The sequence below is a fragment of the Symphalangus syndactylus genome, chromosome 19 (assembly GCF_028878055.3).
Source record: "Symphalangus syndactylus isolate Jambi chromosome 19, NHGRI_mSymSyn1-v2.1_pri, whole genome shotgun sequence".
Classification (NCBI taxonomy): Eukaryota; Metazoa; Chordata; class Mammalia; order Primates; family Hylobatidae; genus Symphalangus; species Symphalangus syndactylus.
This window is the reverse complement of record NC_072434.2, coordinates 91,637,862-91,656,523: the sequence shown is the minus strand read 5'-3', so window position 1 is coordinate 91,656,523 and position 18,662 is coordinate 91,637,862. Positions and strand designations below refer to the sequence as shown.

At 49.8% G+C, this 18,662-nt stretch overlaps 1 protein-coding gene across 11 annotated transcripts in view; it reads left to right on the top strand.

The window, feature by feature from the left end:
* The window catches only part of ZNF496 (zinc finger protein 496), a 35,115-nt gene extending 16,506 nt beyond the window's left edge, over nucleotides 1-18,609 (top strand). For 9 of the 11 annotated variants that reach the window (XM_063613507.1, XM_063613508.1, XM_063613511.1 and 6 more), the window contains 4 exons: nucleotides 4,592-4,724; nucleotides 5,241-5,348; nucleotides 6,440-6,553; nucleotides 14,784-18,609. In XM_063613507.1, coding sequence (XP_063469577.1) covers nucleotides 4,592-4,724; nucleotides 5,241-5,348; nucleotides 6,440-6,553; nucleotides 14,784-15,541 — 1,113 coding nt within the window. In that variant the 3' untranslated portion in view covers nucleotides 15,542-18,609. Of the gene's footprint in view, nucleotides 1-4,591; nucleotides 4,725-5,240; nucleotides 5,349-6,439; nucleotides 6,554-7,014; nucleotides 8,958-14,783 lie in introns of those variants that run through there. The other 2 variants (XM_063613512.1, XM_055234690.2) reach the window with 1 other exon arrangement.
* Nucleotides 18,610-18,662: the final 53 nt, after the last annotated feature.

The following is an 18,662-nucleotide window of genomic DNA, read 5'->3' as shown; positions in this document are numbered from 1 at the left end:
ATGGGTCACTGGGTCACATGGGTCATGGGTCACGTCAGCTCTGATCACTGGGATACCTATGTACAATTGACGCATAATTATTCCATAGGTGTTTTTTTATATTAACATTCTTTTACTTTTCACCAAAATGATTCCTTTAAATGCCCTCTGCCGTCCATATTTTTGCTTTTTTTTTAAAAAAAAAAAAAGACTAGTCAAGGCTGGGCGTGGTGGCTCACACCCGCCATCCCAGCACTTTGGGAGGCCAAGGTGGTTGAATCACTTGAGCTCAGGAGCTTGAGACCAGCCTGGCAACATGGTGAAACTCCATCTCTACTAAAAATACAAAAAAAAAGTAGCTGGTCATGGTAGTGAATGCCTATAGTCCCAGCTACTTAGGGGGCTGAGGCCCAAAAATCAGTTGAACCTGGGAAGCGGCAGTTGCCGTGAGCCAAGATTGCACCGCTGCACTTCAGCCTGGGTGACACAGCAAAAACCAATCTCAAAAAAGAAGGAAAGAAAATCACTCCTTCCCAGCCATGTCCTGGGTGCCTGGCCCCAACACCCAGGGAAACCATCTGACAGTAGCTGATAGTTTTCCAGAGAGGTAGGCAGATGCAAGGCGTGTTTTAAAAACTATTCTGTTCCTTTTTTGCTTGTCACATAGATACTAGTAATATAAAAGTCCTATGAGTTACTTTTCTTTTTTCCACAAAAATTTTATTTTGTGGTCCTTTCCAATTATATAAAGGACTGTTTTATTTTCCTGGTTTCCTAGTATTATATGGATATACCATCATTTTAAAAATGAAAATTAGGCCAGCATCATGGCTCATACTGGTAATCCCAGCCCTATGGGAGGCTGAGGTGGGAGAATTGCTTGAGCCCAAGAGTTTGAGACCAGCTTGGGTAACATAGCAAGACCTCATCTTTACAAAAATTAAAAATTAGCCAGGCATGGTGGTTCACTCCTGTAGTCCCAGCTACTTGGGAGGCTGAGCAAGAGGATTGCTTGAGCCCCGGAGGTTGAGGCTGCAGTGAGCTGTGATTGTGCCACTGCACTCCAGCCTGGGTGACAGAGTGAGACCCTGTCTAAAACAATATAAAGATAAAAATAGAAATTAAAATCAGTTTTTTGACACATTCCCATGGTCTGTGATTCAAAGTTTAAGAAAAAAATCTCCCTGTTACACCTAACCCCAGAGTCCCAGGTCCCTCTTGAGAAGCAGCTAACCTTCGGAACTCCTAGACGCCCTGCACTTGGTGGCCATCTGGATTCCATCATGCACAGGTGTCTTCCTGCAACAACACGCTTTGAAGAGAATTCCCTCTCAGTACAGAGAGGCCTTCATTCTTTCTGTGCATGTAGGATCATCCCTTGTGTGGTTTCTGTAGCTTACTCAATCCGCTGTCTTGTTGATGTGTGTCAAGGTTTTCAGTATTTATTAGATCAATGCTGCAGTGAAGCAGCTTTTATAGACTTGACGTTGCACGTGTGCAACATAAACTTGAGAAATCTCTGCACCGAAGGGTGGGCATGTTGGTAACGTGCAACATAAACTTGAGAAATCTCTGCACTGAGGGGTGAGCACGCTGGTAACTTCTGGACTGAAGGGTGGGCATGTTGGTAACGTGCAACATAAACTTGAGGAATCTCTGTGTTGAGGGCAAGCTCGCTGGTAACCTCTGGACATTGCCCAGCAGCCACCACAGGAGCGGTGGACGGTGGATGTGCAGCCTCCCCAGCACTGAGGAGGAGCACTGCTTCTCCACATCCTTGGCCACCCAGCTGGGTAGCTGCCATTCGGATTTTGCCAAACAAGATAGGGATGAGGTGGATCCAAGAGCAGAAATTACAAAGCAGTGTGTCCCCTGGAGCCTGGACCTGGGGTAGTCGGTCTCCTTTCTCTCTCTTCTATCTGCATATGTTGCTTTGGGCTCTTCCCTCAGCCCCAGCTTCCACACCCCTTCCCTCCCCTAGTGCTATGGTCTGAATGTTTTTGTGTTCCCCTCCCCACAGAACCCAACTATGCTGGTGTCAGCTGGGGACTTCCCAGCCTCCAGAACTGTAAGACATACATTTATGTTGTTTATGAGTCCCCAGTCTTCAGTATTTTGTTAGAGCAGCCCAAATGGATTAAGACAGAAAATTGGCACCAAACATTTTGGGTGCTACTCTAACAAATACAACGTGGAAGAAGCTTGGGAACTGGGTAATGGGTAGAGGTTAGAAGAGTTTTGAAGTGCAGGCTAGAAAAAGCCTGTGTTGCCATGAACAGACAATTTTTTCTTTCTTTTTTTTTTTTTTCGAGATAGAGTCCTGCTCTGTCACTCAGGCAGGAGTGCAGTGGCACAATCTCTGCTCACTGCCACCTCAGCCTCCTGAGTAGCAGAGATTACAGACGTGCACCACCACACCTGGCTAATTTTTGTATTTTTAGTAGAGACAGGGTTTTGCCATTTTGGCTAGCTAGGCTGGTCTGGAACTCCTGACCTCAAGTGATCTGCCAGCCTCAGCCTCCCAGAGTGCTGGGATTACAAGTGTGAGCCACCGTGCCCGGCCCGTAAACAGACTATTACGGGTGATTTCTAGTGAGCTCCAAAAGAAAAGAGGAGATTTGAAATCCTCAGCCAGAATGTTGGTAAAAATGTGAACAGCAAAGCTATTCTGATGAGGTCCCAGATGGAAATGAGAAACGTGTGGTTGGCAGTGGAGGAAGGGCCATCCTTCTTACAGTGGCGAATCACTTGGCTGAACTGTGCTTATGTATTAGTGTTTTGTGGAAGGTGGAACTTACGGGCCACTGCAATTGGATATTTGGCTGCAGAAATATCTAAGCAAGGTTTTGAAGGTGCAGCTTGTGAAATGTGAAAAGAGAGAAGTGATTTAAAGATGGGATTGTTACTTAAAAGGGAAGCAGAACTTAAAGATCGGGAGTATTTGTCAGCCTGTGTTGATAAGAGTGAGCCAGCCTGTTCAGGAGAGAAGATAAAGGTTTTGCCATTGAAACTGAGGCTAGGAGCTAGTCCAAGAAAATGGAAAAGTGACCCCAAAGGAAATTCAGAATCATCAGGGCTCTTCTGCCCGTCACAGGCCCAGAGCACAAGACCCACAGCCAGCAGGACCACCGCAGAGAGCCTCGCTTCAGTCACCCCTGAAGCCCTAGCTGGTGGGGCCACCAGCGAAGTTCCAGCCCAAGAGAGCCTTGGGCCTCTGAAAGATACACAGAGCTGCCACAGAGGTGGGGGCCACCACAGAGAACCACCTCGAGGGCAGGCCCTCACCAGGGGCTGCCATGGGGCGGGACGACCAAAAGCCAGGGACTGGGCCACCCAGGGCCTTGGGGCTCAACTTCTGCCCAGTGAAGGTGCCACCTGTGGGTTTGGAAGGCGGGGTCACCTCCCAACACAGTGGGCCTGGGGAGCACAGCATCAAGACAAAAAGGATTATTCTCCAGATTATTCTCAAGCCGTAAACCATAATGTGCTGTGACCCGTAGGTTTAGGACTTGCTTGGGACCTGTTACTCCTTTTCTTTTTTTCTATTTCCCTTTTTTGGAATTGGAATGTTTATCCTGTGCCTGTCTCACCACTATATATGTGTATGTGTGTCTGTGTGTGTGTGTGTGTGTGTGTGTGTGTGTGTGTGTTTTGTTTTGTTTTTTTTTAGGACGGAGTCTCACCCTGTTGCCCAAGGTGGAGTGCAGTGGCATGATCTCAGCTCACTGCAAACTCCGCCTGCCAGGTTCAAATGATTCTCCTGCCTCAGCCTCCCAAGTAGCTGGGATTACAGGCGCCCGCCACCGCGCCCAGCTACTTTTTGTATTTTTGGTAGAGATGAGGTTCCACCATGTTGGCCAGGCTGGTCTCAAACACCTGAACTCAGGTGATCTGCCTGCCTCGGCCTCCCAAGGTGCTGGGATTACAGGTGTGAGCCACTGCGCTGGCCTCACCACTATATTTGGAAGGCACATAACTTGTTTCATTTCAGAGGTTCACAGCTGGAGAGAATTTTGTCTCAGGTAGAATTGTGCCTTGAGTTTCAACCGTAACTGATTTAGATGATATTTAAATGAGATGTTGGACTTTGGACTTTTGAGTTGATGCTGGAATGAATTAAGACTTTGGGGGTTATTGGGATAGAATGAATTTGTTTGGCATGTGAAAAGGATATGAATTTGGGGGAACCAGGGGCAGAATGCTATGGTTTCAGTGTTTATGTCTCCCCAAAATTTGTGTTGAAATTGTAATCCCCAAGATGATGGTATTAGGAAGTGGAGCCTTTTGGGGAGATGATGAGGTAACAAGGGCAAAGCCCTCCTGAGTGGGATTAGTCCCTCCTAAAGAGGCCCCAGAGAACTCCCTTGCCCTCTCCATCATGTGAGGACACAGAAGATGCCTGTCTTTCAACCAAGAAGTGGGCCCTCACCAGGCACCCAGCCTGCTGGCACCTTGATCTTGGACGTCCAGCCTCCAGAACTGTGAGGAACAGATTTCTGTTGTGTCGAAACTGCCCGTCCTACAGCGTTGTGTTGTCACAGCCTCAATGGACTAAGACTGAGACACTTAGCTTGTCCTGGACTGAGGCATCCCTGTTCTCCTGTGCTTTCAGAATCGGGTTTCTCCATTCAAGGACATGATTTTATGCTTCTCTGAAGAGGATTGGTCCCTTCTAGATCCTGCCCAGACTGGCTTCTATGGAGAGTTCATCATTGGGGAGGATTACGGAGTCTCAGTACCTCCAAGTAAGACTTAACTTTCCCCCATACCTCAAGACCAGGGAACTGGGCAGGGGGGTTCTCACTTGGAGTAAGGGGCAACTTCGTCCCATAAGATCAGGGAAGCGGGGCCTGCGTCAGATCGCTCTGTTCACCCCCAACCTGGACAGGAGGTCATTTGCACACAGTGGCCCTACAGGCAGTGTGTCCGATTGACCATCACCTGCTGTCTCACCACATCAGGCTTATCAGAACCAAATAGAACATGTACTGTATGTCCATTTCTCTTCCATCATTCTTACTCGTTTGTCCCTTTACGTCTGCTTTATGCCCGAAAGCCTCAGAGAGACCCCCAAGCCCACAGCTCTCCCTGCGTGTGCTGCCCCCACTGCCCTGCACTGCCGGCTCTGGCCTTTTCACTTCTCGCCCCTGATGGTGCCATGCCCGCTGGGCATCCCTCCACCTTCTCTCTTCTGGACCAGCCCTGGTTGCTGCAGGATCAGATTACTAATAAACACGTACCGTGCCTTTTTCTTTGAACAGACGACCTAGCTGCCCAGCCAGATCTCTCCCAGGGAGGGGAAAATGAGCCACGCGTTCCAGAGTTGCAGGATCTCCAGGGCAAAGAAGTGCCCCAGGTCTCCTACTTGGGTGAGTAGTGAATGATTCCAGAACTGAGTGGACAGAGGAGGGGGAAGGGTTGCTGGCAGCCAGAGGTGAGCCCACTCGCTGGCTTCTCTCTGCAGCCCCTAATTGCCTTCTTCATTTCCCCAGACTCTATGTGGGTCTTGCATGTCTTGCCTTGTCCCTGACTTTTCATAGAAAGAATGGGGGATCTTAATTTTGCCAGGCATTGGGATTGTACTCCCTTGGCCAAGGACTGGGAAGTAATAGGAATGTCTTTCTCCTCTGCCTGTAAGTAACATCTGGTTTGTGCTGACAATACAGCGACCCCTCCAGGAGTGAGGTCAGATACTCATGACAAGCCTAGTTGCAGAGGGAGTGTCTCCTCCTAACTGGGCACCAAGCACAGCCCTTTGAGGTGCCTCACCTGTCTAGTCTTCCCATCTGCCTGGTACAGGGGTGCTGTGAGGACATGGGCGTGGGGAGGTGCTGGGGCTCAGCAGCAGCAGTTTCCAGCCCTCCTTCAGGCTGTGTCGCACTTGCACCCATGATCTCCATGCCACAGTGCTTCAAAGCATCTGCTTCTTCAGGAGGAAATAGCTTTGTACAGAATCATCAGCAGCTCCACACCTCCTTCCCTTTGGGACCTAGAGCTGGCATGAAGCAGACAAGGTTTTGATGCACCATTCCCACCTGGAACAAGCGTTCAGAGACTTGGCATGGCGCAGTAGCTCCTGTCCCGTCTCTACCCTGTGGGCTCTGCACGCGCCGTTTGTGCAGGATGTGCGGAGTGTGCAGGGGCCTGTGGTAATGACTGTAGAAAACCCACCACAGAAAGTGGGAATCAGTGCGGGGCTGGGCCATGGAGTAGGTGGAGCAGAACCCAGATCCACGTAGATTCTGTCTAGCTTCAGAGCTCATGTTTGTGGAGTTGGCCCATTTTGCCTTCAGGTTCATTCACTCAGCAGAACTTATTGAGTGGCCACCCCCTGCCACTCCCCAGGAGGGAGCCCAGGGCCGCCCCCACGTCATAGCCTGGCATCTATTCGGATAGCACCCTCCCAGGTAGTGCTGTAGGTGCAAGACAAATCACTTTTTCCATTTCCTCCTCTGGAAAGACTCTCCAAGTCTCCAGCCATTCCAGGTAGAAGAAAGAAGGAAACGTGAGGAGCTGCAGGTGCCAGAGTTCCAGGCCTGCCCACAGACGGTGGTGCCTCAAACCACCTACCCAGGTAAAGAAGGGTCAGGGAGGTGTGGGGTGTGTGCCTGTGTGTGCACATGTGTGTCTGTGGTGTGTCGCATGAATGTATATGTGCATGAGTGGCATGGGGGATGGTTGTGTTGAATGCATGTGTGCGTGCATACACATACGTGGTGTATGTGGTGTGCTGCATGTGTGAGTGTGTGCATTCACGGGTGCACCTGTGTGTTGGGGGCATGTGGGTGTGTGATGTAAATGTGCAGTGGTGACGGCATGGGACAGTTAGGAACCGAACTCCTCAGGATCCCGCTGACCTCTGCTGTGGTGTTCTTAGCTGTTTGCCCTGATTCTGTTGTGCTGGGGTCGTTCTCCAGCTCACTCCCAATCCCAGGCTCACCCTCCTTGCCTTTCCCAGGGGCCGGGGAGGGTGTGTCAAAGCAGGGTGCTGCTGTAGTGCTGTTGGTGATGTGCTGAGTGTTTTTCTTCTCTCAGCATGGATGGCCAGCATCCTGACACAGAATCTTGGAATTGGGATTAAAGAGCAGGTTTCTGGCGTGCTGAAGCTGCACAGGACTCTTGGAAAGTGTATGTTCCATTCCTGCTTTCAGAGAAATAGCCACAGTGTAGACTCTGAGTCGTCTTGGTAAAAGTCACCACCTCCAGAAGCAGAGGCTGCAATGCTGCCATCTTTCTCTTCTAAATACCAAACCCAAGCCTCTGATTCTTACCTGAACCCACGTGTCATTGTAGTTTTCTGCAGCTATGGAGACTGACTCACACATATTATCTGTTGTACCTGTGATGCTTTTGAAGGCAAGATTTGTGCCATTTTGACTCAGCTCCATGCATCTTGTACTTGGCCCCCTTTCATGCATGGACAAAGGGGCTTTTCTAGTGTGGGAGATCTGAAAGGATGAGATCCTGCTCCACAAGCATGGATGCCCACCCCTGGTTTTTAAGAAACCCACCTCTGCATGCCAAGGGTGATACATTCATTTGGGGTCCACTTGGAGTTCAGGCACAGGCTTGATGTTTGTGGTGCACTTTGAATCTTCTCTAGCTTCTTTCTGCCCATAGCATGTCTCTCAGCCCCATTAATATACTTTTAGAAGATGGATGGATGTTCATTTATACACAGGAGTTTTCAACTCCATTCTTCCCTTGCTGGACTCTGACACACACTGCTCTGAAACAGCCAGAAGCCAAGCGTTGCTACTGAGAAAGGGGAGAGATGATAGATTTGAAAGAGTGGGCACTGTTTTTATTTTGGTAGCTCTTGCCAGCTTGCCTTCCTAAAAGGCTTTTCCCGCCAGCTGATGCCGGATAGCTGGTGATAAGGTCTGCTTCTCTATATCCATGCCCATGCAGGACACTTCCAGATGTTCAGTTTGTGCCAATCAGATAATGCTCCTGCATCCGCCACTGAGGTGGAATATCTTTTCCTGTTTATTGTGTTCCGTGAATTGCCTAGTTAGTATTCATTTATCCTTATTTATTTATTTTTGCACTCACACTTGTTTTCTTTATGTCCTAAACATTGCACCAGGATTCAGTGATTTACATGATGACATGATTCTGTGCATTGTATCTTCATGGCACCTTCTGAGATGGGTGGCTTGATGTCTCTCTATTGCAGCTGGGGCACCTGAGAGCTGAAGTCACTTGCCCAGAGTCCAGTGCTCACAAGCTGTAGGTGGTGGAGTGAAGATTTGAACTCAGGCTGGGCGCAGTGCTTCATGCCTCTTATCCCAGCACTTTGGGAGGCCAAGGCGGGCAGATCACCTGAGGTTAGGAGTTCAAGACCAGCCTGGCCAACATGGCGAAACCTGTCTCTACTAAAAATACAAAAATTAGCCAGGCACAGTGGCAGACACCTGTAGTCTCAGCTAGGGGAGGCTCAGGCAGGAGAATCGCTTGAACCTGGGAGGTCAAGGCTGCAGAAATCATGACACTGCACTCCAGCCTGGACAACAGAGCGAGACTCTGTCTCAAAAAAAAGAGAAAAAAAATGGCCAGGTGCTGTGGCTTACACCTGTAATCCCAGCACATTGAGAGGACGAGGCAGGCAGATCACCTGAGGTCAGGAGTTCAAGACCAGCCTGGCCAATATGGTGAAACCTGTCTCTACTAAAAAATAAAAAAATTAACCAGGCGTGGTGGTGGGCACCTGTAATCCCAGCTGCTCAGGAGGCTGAGGCAGGGAGAATTGCTTGAACCCAGGAGGCAGAAGTTGCAGTGAGCCAAGGTCATGCCACTGCACTCCAGTCTGGGACACAGAGCAAGATTCCATCTTGGAAAAAAAAAAAAAAGATTTGAACTCAGGCTGTCAGGCTTCAGACCCCCATGGCTTTTACTCTGCATTACCAAACCACGGTTTGCTTTTTCTGTGGATTCATAGAAACTGCCATCTTTCATAAATTCTTCTAAATACCAAATCCAAGTCTCTGATTCTTACCTGAACCCACGTGTCATTGTAGTTTTGGGTCTGAATCCCTTGCCTCTGCTGTATTTATACATAGTTTCTTCCATTTCTCTCAACTTTGTTTATGTGTCTTGCAGCATATAAATGTTTGGTTTTTTTTTTAAAGATGGGGTCTCGGCCGGGCGCGGTGGCTCACGCTTGTAATCCCAGCACTTTGGGAGGCCGAGGCGAGCAGATCACGAGGTCAGGAGATCGAGACCAGGGTGAAACCCAGTCTCTATTAAAAATACAAAAAAATTAGCCGGGTGTGGTGGCGGGAGCCTGTAGTCCCAGCTACTCGGAGAGGCTGAGGCAGGAGAATAGCATGAACCCGGGAGGCGGAGCTTGCAGTGAGCCGAGATTGCGCCACTGCACTCCAGCCTGGGCGACAGAGCAAGACTCTGTCTCAAAAAAAAAAAAAAAAAAAAAAAAGATGGGGTCTCTTTATGTTGCCTAGACTGGTCCTGAAGTCTTGGGCTCAAGCAGTCTTTCTGCTTTGGCTTCCCAAATAGCTGAGGAGACTAGGCGTGTGCCATCATGCCTGGCTTAAATGTTTTCCTAACAGTTTGTAAATGTAGATACACTTACTCATCATCTTTTTAGTTTTATGCCTTGCTTAAGAAAGCTTCCCCATTCTAACTTTACAAGAATATTTTACAGTTTTTAATAATGCCTTTATCGTTTTGGTTTTTCACATCCAGCTTCCTAGTCTCCCCTGCTTTTCCCCTTAACCGCCTCAGCTTGCAGGAAGTCATTCATTCCTGGCCAGAGCATCCTTCCTGAGGTGGTAGTCATGGACTTACCTGCGTGCTGCATGCCTTTGCCCCTCCGCCTGCAACAAGCACTTGCAGCAGCCTGGCTGCTAGCTGTGTGGCCACAAGCCCTGGTCCCCATCTCCACTGGGCTCAATTCCCCAGAAACCCTGGGCAGTTTCACTTCTCTGCCTTAAATGTTTGATTTGTAAAACAGAAATAATAGTTAAAGCTGCCTTATAGAGTTATTGCCAAGGAGTAAATGGTTTAATGCATATATTGGCAGTTAGACCAATAGCTTTTTTCTTTTTTTTTCAGATGGAGTCTAGCTCTGTCACCCAGGTTAGAGTACAGTGGCGCGATCTTGGCTTACTGCAACCTCTGCCTCCCGTGTTCCAGCAATTTTCCTGCCTCAGCCTCCCGAGTAGCTGGGATTACAGGCACCCACCAACACACCCAGCTAATTTTTGTATTTTTGTAGAGACAGGGTTTCACCATGTTGGCCAGGCTGGTCTCAAACTCCTGACCTCAAGTGATCCACCCACCTCGGCCTCCCCAAGTGCTGGGGTTATAGGTGTGAGCAACTGCGCCTGGCCTAATAGCTCTTTTCTGTCTTTGCTGACATTATCCTGACAGCTGATTCAGGGACAACGCCCCCCCCGCCCCCACCCACCATCATCATACACAAACAAGCATGTGTGTATACACACACACACACACATCCTTTTGCTCTTAGTGCTGAGTTGGGAACTCCTTGATGTTGCTTACCTTCTGGTATTTTGGGCAGACTTCTAGCAGTCTCACCTGCTTTCTCTCTTCAAGGAATTTTCTTCATATTGTTGTGTTGATAGCACATAATGGGACTATCCTTGATTTATTTCCCCTTTTATAGAAATTACGTATCAAAGTTTGGTCATTTTAGCTGATTTGAGGTGATGTTGTCTGCTATGTGCTATATTACTCTGTTAGGGCTTTCATAACAAGTACCACAGACTAGGTGGCCTAAACAACAGAATTTTATTTTCTCACTATTGTGGAGGCAACTAATAGAAGATCAAGGTGTCAGCAGAGCTGGTTTCTTCTGAGGCCTCTCTCCTTGGCTTGGAGATGGCCACCGCCTTGCTGTGTACTCACGTGGTCTTACCTCTGTGTTTGTCAGTGTCCTGATCTTCTCTCATAAGGACACCAGTCATATTGGACTGTGGAGCCCACCCACCCATATGTCCTCATGTTAACTTAATTATATCTTGAAAGAGCCTATCTTCACATACAGTCACATTCTGAGGTCCTTAGTGGTTAGAACTTCAACATGAAATTTTGGGACAACACAATTCATCCCCCATAAGACCTCACCCTCAGGACCTTCAAAATTCATGTCTCTCCCACAAGCAAAATCCATTCACCTCATCCCAACAGCCCCCAAATTCTCAACCTATTTCAGCATCAAATGTAAGTCCAAAATCTCATCTAAATATCAACGTCTCAATCAGGTATGGGTTAGACTTGAAGTATGATTCATCCTGAGGCAAAATCCTCTCTAGCTATGAACTGTGAAACCAGATGTTTTCTGCTTCCAAAATACAACTGTGAGAAAAGCATAGCATAGACCATTCTCATTCCAAAAGAGAGAAATCCAAGAGAAGAAAGGGTAATGTCCCAAGCAAGTCTTAAATCTAGCAGGTCAGGGCTAGGTGTGGTGGCTTGTGCCTATAATGCCAGCACTTTGGGAGGCTGAGGCAGGTAGATCACTTGAGGTCAGGAGTTCGAGACCACCCTGGCCAACATGGGGAAACCCTCTCTCTACTAAAAATACAAAAATTAGCCAGACGTGTTGGCACACACCTGTAATCCCAGCTACTTGGGAGGCTGAGGCAGGAGAATTGCTTGAACCCAGGAGGCAGAGGTTGCAGTGAGCCAAGATCATGCCATTTGCACTCCAGCCTGGGCAGCAAGAGCGAGACTCCATCTCAAAAAAAAAAAAAAATCTAGCAGGTCATTTCCATGGGATTTTAAGGCTCAGCAATAACCTTTGGCTCAGTTCTCTGTTCTCCAGGCCCAACAGGCTACTGGCCCTGCTCTTTGGAACTCAGAAGGAAATGACTTCACCTCCTGAGCCTGTACCCTCTGGTCCCATGATGACAGTGGCAGTCCTGTAACCTCTGAGCCACCTTTGGAGTCATTCTTCCCTTTTCTTGAAGGATAGTACATGTTCATAGCCAGATAGATCTATTGGCCAGTTTGTAGAATCCCGGAAGTTCAAGCCTTCTTTTATTTCATCCCATCTCTCTTCCTTTCAGTTCCAGCTGGCAATGTTTCTGCTGGTATATAATACTCAGAAACCCTGCCCTCCATGCAGTTCACAGGGTTGCAGGCCGTCAGACGAGGGTGCCCTCCATAGACCTTCCTGGATAACCGCATCTCTGTTCCTGGCTTCTCTTGAGATGGTTGATTGGATCCATGAATCATACCCAGAATCTCTTTAACAAATGATGAGCCAGCCACACTCTTGGTGTCTCTCCAGTGCATGTTTTCTTAATTTTTGCAGTATGGAGAGAGAATTTTCCAAATCTTGAAGTCATGGTTCCTTTTTGGTATAACAATTCCTTCTTCAGTTTATCTCTCTCATCTCACGTTTCACTATAAGCAGCAAAAAACTAGTCTTTGCCTTTGACACTTTGCTTAGATATCTCCTCAGCTCAGTATCCAGGTTCATCACTTACAATTTCTGTCTCCACAGAACAGTTGAATATGGTTTGGCGAAATTCTTTGCCACTTTATAATTGGAGGATCTCTTTTTCTCCAGTTTCCTATAATGTCCATATTTCTACCAGCCACCGCCTCAAGGCTTTTTAAACATGCACTTCAAAACTCCTAGCCTCTACCCATGACCTAGTTCTAAAATCACTTCAACAGTTTTTGGTCTTTGTTTTAGCTGCACCCTACTTCCTGGTGCCAAAGGCTATGTTAGTCTACTATGCTACCGTAACAAGGTACCACAGGCTGGGTGACTTAAACAACAGGAACTTATTTTCTCACAATTCCAGAAGCAACAAGTCCAGAATCAAGGCTTCAGCAGAGCTGGTGTCTTCCGAGGCCTTTCTCCTTGTCTTAGAGACGGCTCACATCTTGCTATGTCCTCACAGGGTCCTTCCCTCTGTTAAGTCTGCCTCCAGTCTCCTCCTCCTAGAAGGACACCATTGATTTTGGATTGGCCCCACCATCTGACTTCATTTTGACTGAATTACTTCTTGAAAGACCCTATCTCCAAGTAATCACATTCTGAGGCCCTGTGGGTTAGGACTTCATCGTGTAAATTTTCAGGGGGACACAGTTTTGCCCATAACATGCACTGTCTGCTCTCATAATTCCGTCTCCTCACCCAGTTAACAAGTAAGAGATCTTAGCGGTCCACCTTGTCACTTTGTTTTCTTCTTCCACCCAAGTCCATTAACAGAAGTCAACTGCTGATCAAGTACCTTGTCATCGGCAGCCTGGTAAAAGTTACACCTTGCTCTTGTCTCCACCCCGTGAGGTCCACAAAGTACATCACATACATGACCTCACCTGCCCCACCAGCAACTTAGAGTGACGGGCTGCCACTGTCATGCTCACCTTGTAGACGAGGTGACCCAAGCTCAGAGAAGCTGAGGTTCCTGCAGCTGGAAAACCAAGAGTCGAGATGAGCCTCACACATAGCCTCTCGGCAGGCACAGTGGCTCACACCTGTAATCCCAGCGCTTTGGGAGGCTGAGGCAGGTGGATCACCTGAGATGGGTGGATCGCTTGAGCCCAGGAGTTTGAGACCAGCCTGGGCAACATAGTGCGACCCCATCTCTACAAAAAATTACACACACACACACACACACAATCTCTGTCTTCATCTGATGATTTCCCTCCTATACTACATGGGTTCTTGGCAGACTCAGTACCCACTCCCAGACTCATGTTCCCCCGACCCCCTTGTGACTGAGGGACAAATGCCCCCTCCACTTCCACCATTGCCTTTCATCTCTCTGCTCTCCATAGCCTCTGCGTCTTCCTGCCCTGCTTCTGTTTGTCCAGCTTCTCCTGTCCTGAGCTGCTCTGACCTGTCAGGGTTCTCCTCCCCATAGCCATGAAGCTCAGACTAACCATGTTCCTTCTCTTATCTGGGAGGGCCTGGTTCACTCCCCCCAAGTTCTAGATTTGAGTTCTGCGTTTCACAGCAGTGAGGAAACAGGCCACCTGTATGATAGGCTCTGCTCCATAAGCCAGGACCTCAGGCTGGCCTCTGCACTGCCTACCCAGCCCCTCCCCGGTTCCACCTTCCCAACATCACAGACTCAGGATGCAGGAAGTCCAGAGCAGCTTTATCCATCATCACCTGTGGCCTCAGAAATGCGGTGCTACTGGGAGCCGGGGAGCTGTGGGGGACCCAGGACTCTGGGCAGCCTGGGACTGTTGAGCAGCTCAGCAAGGCTGAGTAGCATTTCAGCCCTCCTTCCTGGCACAGATCACCTTAGTGTATGTGTAAACATGGCAACCAACAGGTCATCGGGTTGCGTCCAGGAGCAAATAGGAATGTGCATGTCAAGTCTAGCACAGTCCCTGGAGCATGCAGGTGCCCAGCACATGGTATGTGTAGGGTGTAGAGTCTTCCTCTCCCGAGTCCTTTCACTATCCTGATAGAGCTTTCCCCCACGCCTCGTGATCTGTAAATGGTCAAGGCTTTACACACATAAATACAGACTCCTAGAGCTTGGGGGGATGGGGTGGTCTGCGTGGGTAGAGAACGAAAGGGTTGGGGGTGGAGATAAGGGAAAGTGGCTGAGAAGAGGGAGAGCAAGGTGCCCAGCATGCTCTGGACGCAGCATGGCCCATGCTGAAGATTTCTTCCTGTGAGGCTACACCAGTGGCCCCTGCAGGGCTGGCCAGGCCGCCTCGGTCACCGAGGAACATTGTAAAAATATGGGCTTGTCAACTCCAAGCTGAGTCTTCCTCCGCCGCGGTCATAGGGGCTGGGATGTGGCCTGTGCAGCACCGCTGACCTGCGTGTTGCCTTCCTGTAGCTGGCGGCAACGCGCGATCTCTAGAGAACAGCCTGGACGAAGAAGTGACCATCGAGATTGTTCTGTCCAGCTCTGGGGACGAGGACTCCCAGCACGGTCCGTACTGCACAGAAGAGCTGGGGAGCCCCACAGAGAAGCAGCGCAGCCTCCCCGCCTCCCACCGGAGCAGCGCCGAGGGTGGGGGCGAGGTGCAGACCTCCAAGAAGTCCTACGTGTGTCCGAACTGTGGGAAAATCTTCCGCTGGAGGGTCAACTTCATCCGGCACCTGCGGAGCCGCAGGGAGCAGGAGAAGCCGCACGAGTGCTCGGTGTGCGGGGAGCTGTTCAGTGACAGCGAGGACCTGGATGGGCACCTAGAGAGCCACGAGGCCCAGAAGCCTTACCGGTGTGGTGCCTGCGGGAAGAGTTTCCGCCTCAACTCCCACCTGCTCTCCCACCGGCGGATACACCTGCAGCCGGACAGACTCCAGCCGGTGGAGAAGAGACAGCAGGAGGCATCCGAGGACGCGGACAAGGGTCCCAAAGAGCCGCTGGAAAACGGCAAGGCCAAACTGAGCTTCCAGTGCTGTGACTGTGGGAAGGCCTTCCAGCGGCACGACCACCTGGCTCGGCACCGCAGCCACTTCCACCTGAAGGACAAAGCCCGGCCCTTCCAGTGCCGGTACTGCGTCAAGAGCTTCACGCAGAACTATGACCTCCTCCGCCACGAGCGCCTGCACATGAAGCGCCGTTCCAAGCAGGCTCTGAACTCCTACTGAGTCTCCCCGCCTGGGGCGGCCTCACCCTGGCTGGTGCTGCCCCCTCACCTTGGTACTGATCAGCGCCTCCACCCAGGACGCACCTTCCCCAGCATAGAGAGCACACCTCCCTCCTGTCCTTGCTCTCAGGTAGCGTTCCGGTGGTGCCATGGGAGCACTCTCCCTCCCCCAGGTAATGAAAGAGTGGCCAAGTGAGTGTTCTCTTTCTGCTGTGCCAAAAAACGGGGGAATGTGCCACCACCAGGTTGGACATGCCAGGTGTTCTGCGTCTTAGAGACCCTTGACCCATGCTCCCCAAGCTCGGGGAATAACCCCGTCAGGGTGGCACCCTGGTCACCAGCCAAACCTCAGTATACTCCCTCCCTTCCTTCCCTGTCTGAACGCTAGGATCTGCTCCTGAAGCTCCAGGGTGCCTGCACTTCCACTGAGAAGCTGCTGGCGGGTACTGGACTGGAGGAAGGAAGAAGGCAGGGTGGGACTGATGGGCTCAGTGGGGAGCAGGGCCAGCCACACTGAGACAGACATGTCATGTCTGAGCCCCAGATTCGTGGCCATCAGGCAGCAGCACCCCGCAGATCCGAGATGATCAGGCAGCCCTTTTGGGCTGGCATCTGTGGCAGGGGTCTGCAGAGCTCCTTCTTGAGGTTTGGAAACAGTCATCATACCTGTTCATTGTCCTGGGGGCCAGTTACTAGGGATCTGGAGCTCACCAAAAACAAAGCTTACATTTTAATTTGTGTTGCACACCCACCCCATAATGTCTTTATACCCCAAAGATCCTTGGTAAATGCTTGTGGGTTGGAAGCTGAGCTGTCATCGTTTAAAAGGCACTTAAGTCCCTTCTTCCAATCTGTCCTGTCTAGGAATGTGGAGCTCTGCCTCCAGTGAGGGGTTCTCCTGTCTGGGTGAGCCAAGCTCCAGAACAGAACCTTCCCCGACATCACACTTTATATATACATTAGCTTGGGGTGCTGGTGTGTCCATTTTCTAGGTCTGTTGTAACGAAGTACCAAACACTGGCTGGCTTAGATCAACAGGAGTGTATTCTCTGACAGTTCTGGGAGCTGCATGTCCAAGATCAGGGTGTCTTCAGAGTTGGTGCCTTCTGAGAGCTGTGAGGGAGAAGCGGCTTCGTGCCTTTGCTGGCAGTTGCCATTCCTTGGTGTGTGGAAGCGTCACCCAGTCTCTGCCTTCATCTCCACCTGGCACTCTTGGTGTGTGCGTGTCTGTCTCCAAACCTCCCTTTGTTTAAGGACACCAGTCATATCGGATTAGAGCCCATCCCACCGCCTCCAGTATAACCTCATCTGTATCCGCAGCAACTGTTTACCAATAAGGTCACATTCTGAGGTACTAGAGGTTGGAACTTCAACATTGGAATTTGAAAGGGACAGCATTCAGCCCACAACTCCAGATAAACGTGAGGTATGCTGTCATTCCTAATTTACAGATGAGTCAGTACAAACTTGAGTGAGCTTGCTCACAATTCCATCAAAGGCAGGGTTCAGCATTCAGGGCAGGTGTCCTCTGCATGGAAGAATCTTACTCAATAGCCCTAAACGCTGACAAATTCCCCTCCCTCCCTGATGGGGGCTGGGCAGGCCAGCTGGAGCTGTGTCTCCTGCTGGGATTCTGGACTGACAGTGACAGTAGGTAGTGAAACCTCAAGCAATTTAAAACATGGTGTTGTTCCTGGAAGACTGGTTATGTTGGCTAGGGTCAGCAAGAGAGGGCATCAAGGCGGTAGTCTAGCAGTGACTTAATCTGCAAGTCAAACCAGATGGGTATTTTGTATTATTCATATGTCACACCCTACCAACAGACAGTAAGCCAGGCAAAGCTCCTGGTGCTCCTTGTCACTCACGTAATTTTCACATCAAGAAAACTCTGGGCTGGGCGCAGTGGCTCACACCTGTAATCCCAGCACTTTGGGAAACCGAGGTGGGTGGATCGCCTAGCTCGGTGACACCAGCCTGGGCCACATGGCAAAACCCCGTCTCTACCAAAAATACAAAAAATTAGCTGGGTGTGGTGTTGCACGTTTGCGGTCCCAGCTACTCTGGAGGCTGAGGTGGGAGGATTGCTTGAGTCTGGGAGGCAGAAGTTGCAGTAAGCCGAGATTGCGCCACTGCACAAGCTAGGTGACAGAATGAGACTCTCTCAAAAATAATTAAAAAGCCTCTGCCCCAACCTCGTTAAAAGATTTTATAACCACAACTACTGTTTCTGTGTAGATGCATCTGCATGCCCAGGAGCAGTAAATGCAATAAAATCATTTGGTTATACTTTGAACACAAAATAAACGGTTGAGGCTTTTACTTTCTAAATAGTTTGTCTCTTGTATCAACATATCTGGAAAAGGGAGAAATCCAATTTTTAAGGCCAAGGGAGGGGAAAATTGCAAGCAGAAGCCAGGCTCTCTGTGCACGTTTACCCCACCTACCTGTGTGCTCCTGCCTGTCCTGAGGATTCTCTCCGTCGCTCTGAGGGCTTGGGAAGGTTATTCGCCTTCCTGCTTCAGATGTCTGACTCAGAGAAGAACACTGTTCTGCTTACCAGAGTGTTTCTGTGTAAAACCACATCATGAAGGAGAAAGCGACAGAGGGAATGTGAGGGGACCAGAAGCCACAGGGAGGCTGTCTCGAGTCCCCGCCACCGATCCAGAGCCAACCAGGGCACCTCAGGAAATGGAAGGCCACATTGCCTCTGGATTTGGAAATCCTCCTGGGTAATGTAACTGAAAGCCAGGTTGATGCCATGCAGTAGGAGCAGCAGGGGGAACCTGCCAACCCTCCAGCCCAACACCCTTCACCACAGTGGTGGAGGAGGCTGCACCCAGGAGATCTGTGTCTCCCTTTTGGCCACTGATACCTTTGGCCTTATCTGACAACAGCTACCCCTCAGTCCTTCCCTCCCACCCCAGGGGCTGGGCAGCTGGCTGGAGCTTTGTGTCCATCTCGCTCTGGAGGTTGAGACCCCCATCTGAGCAGCATCCTCCCTCTTCATTCCTCTGATCCCTTGGCATTGCCACAAACCCACAGGTGCATAATAAACGCTTGCTGAGTCAATATTCCTGTTAAGCTTTTCATTTTCATTTAAAAAATAAAATGTGGCTGGGCGT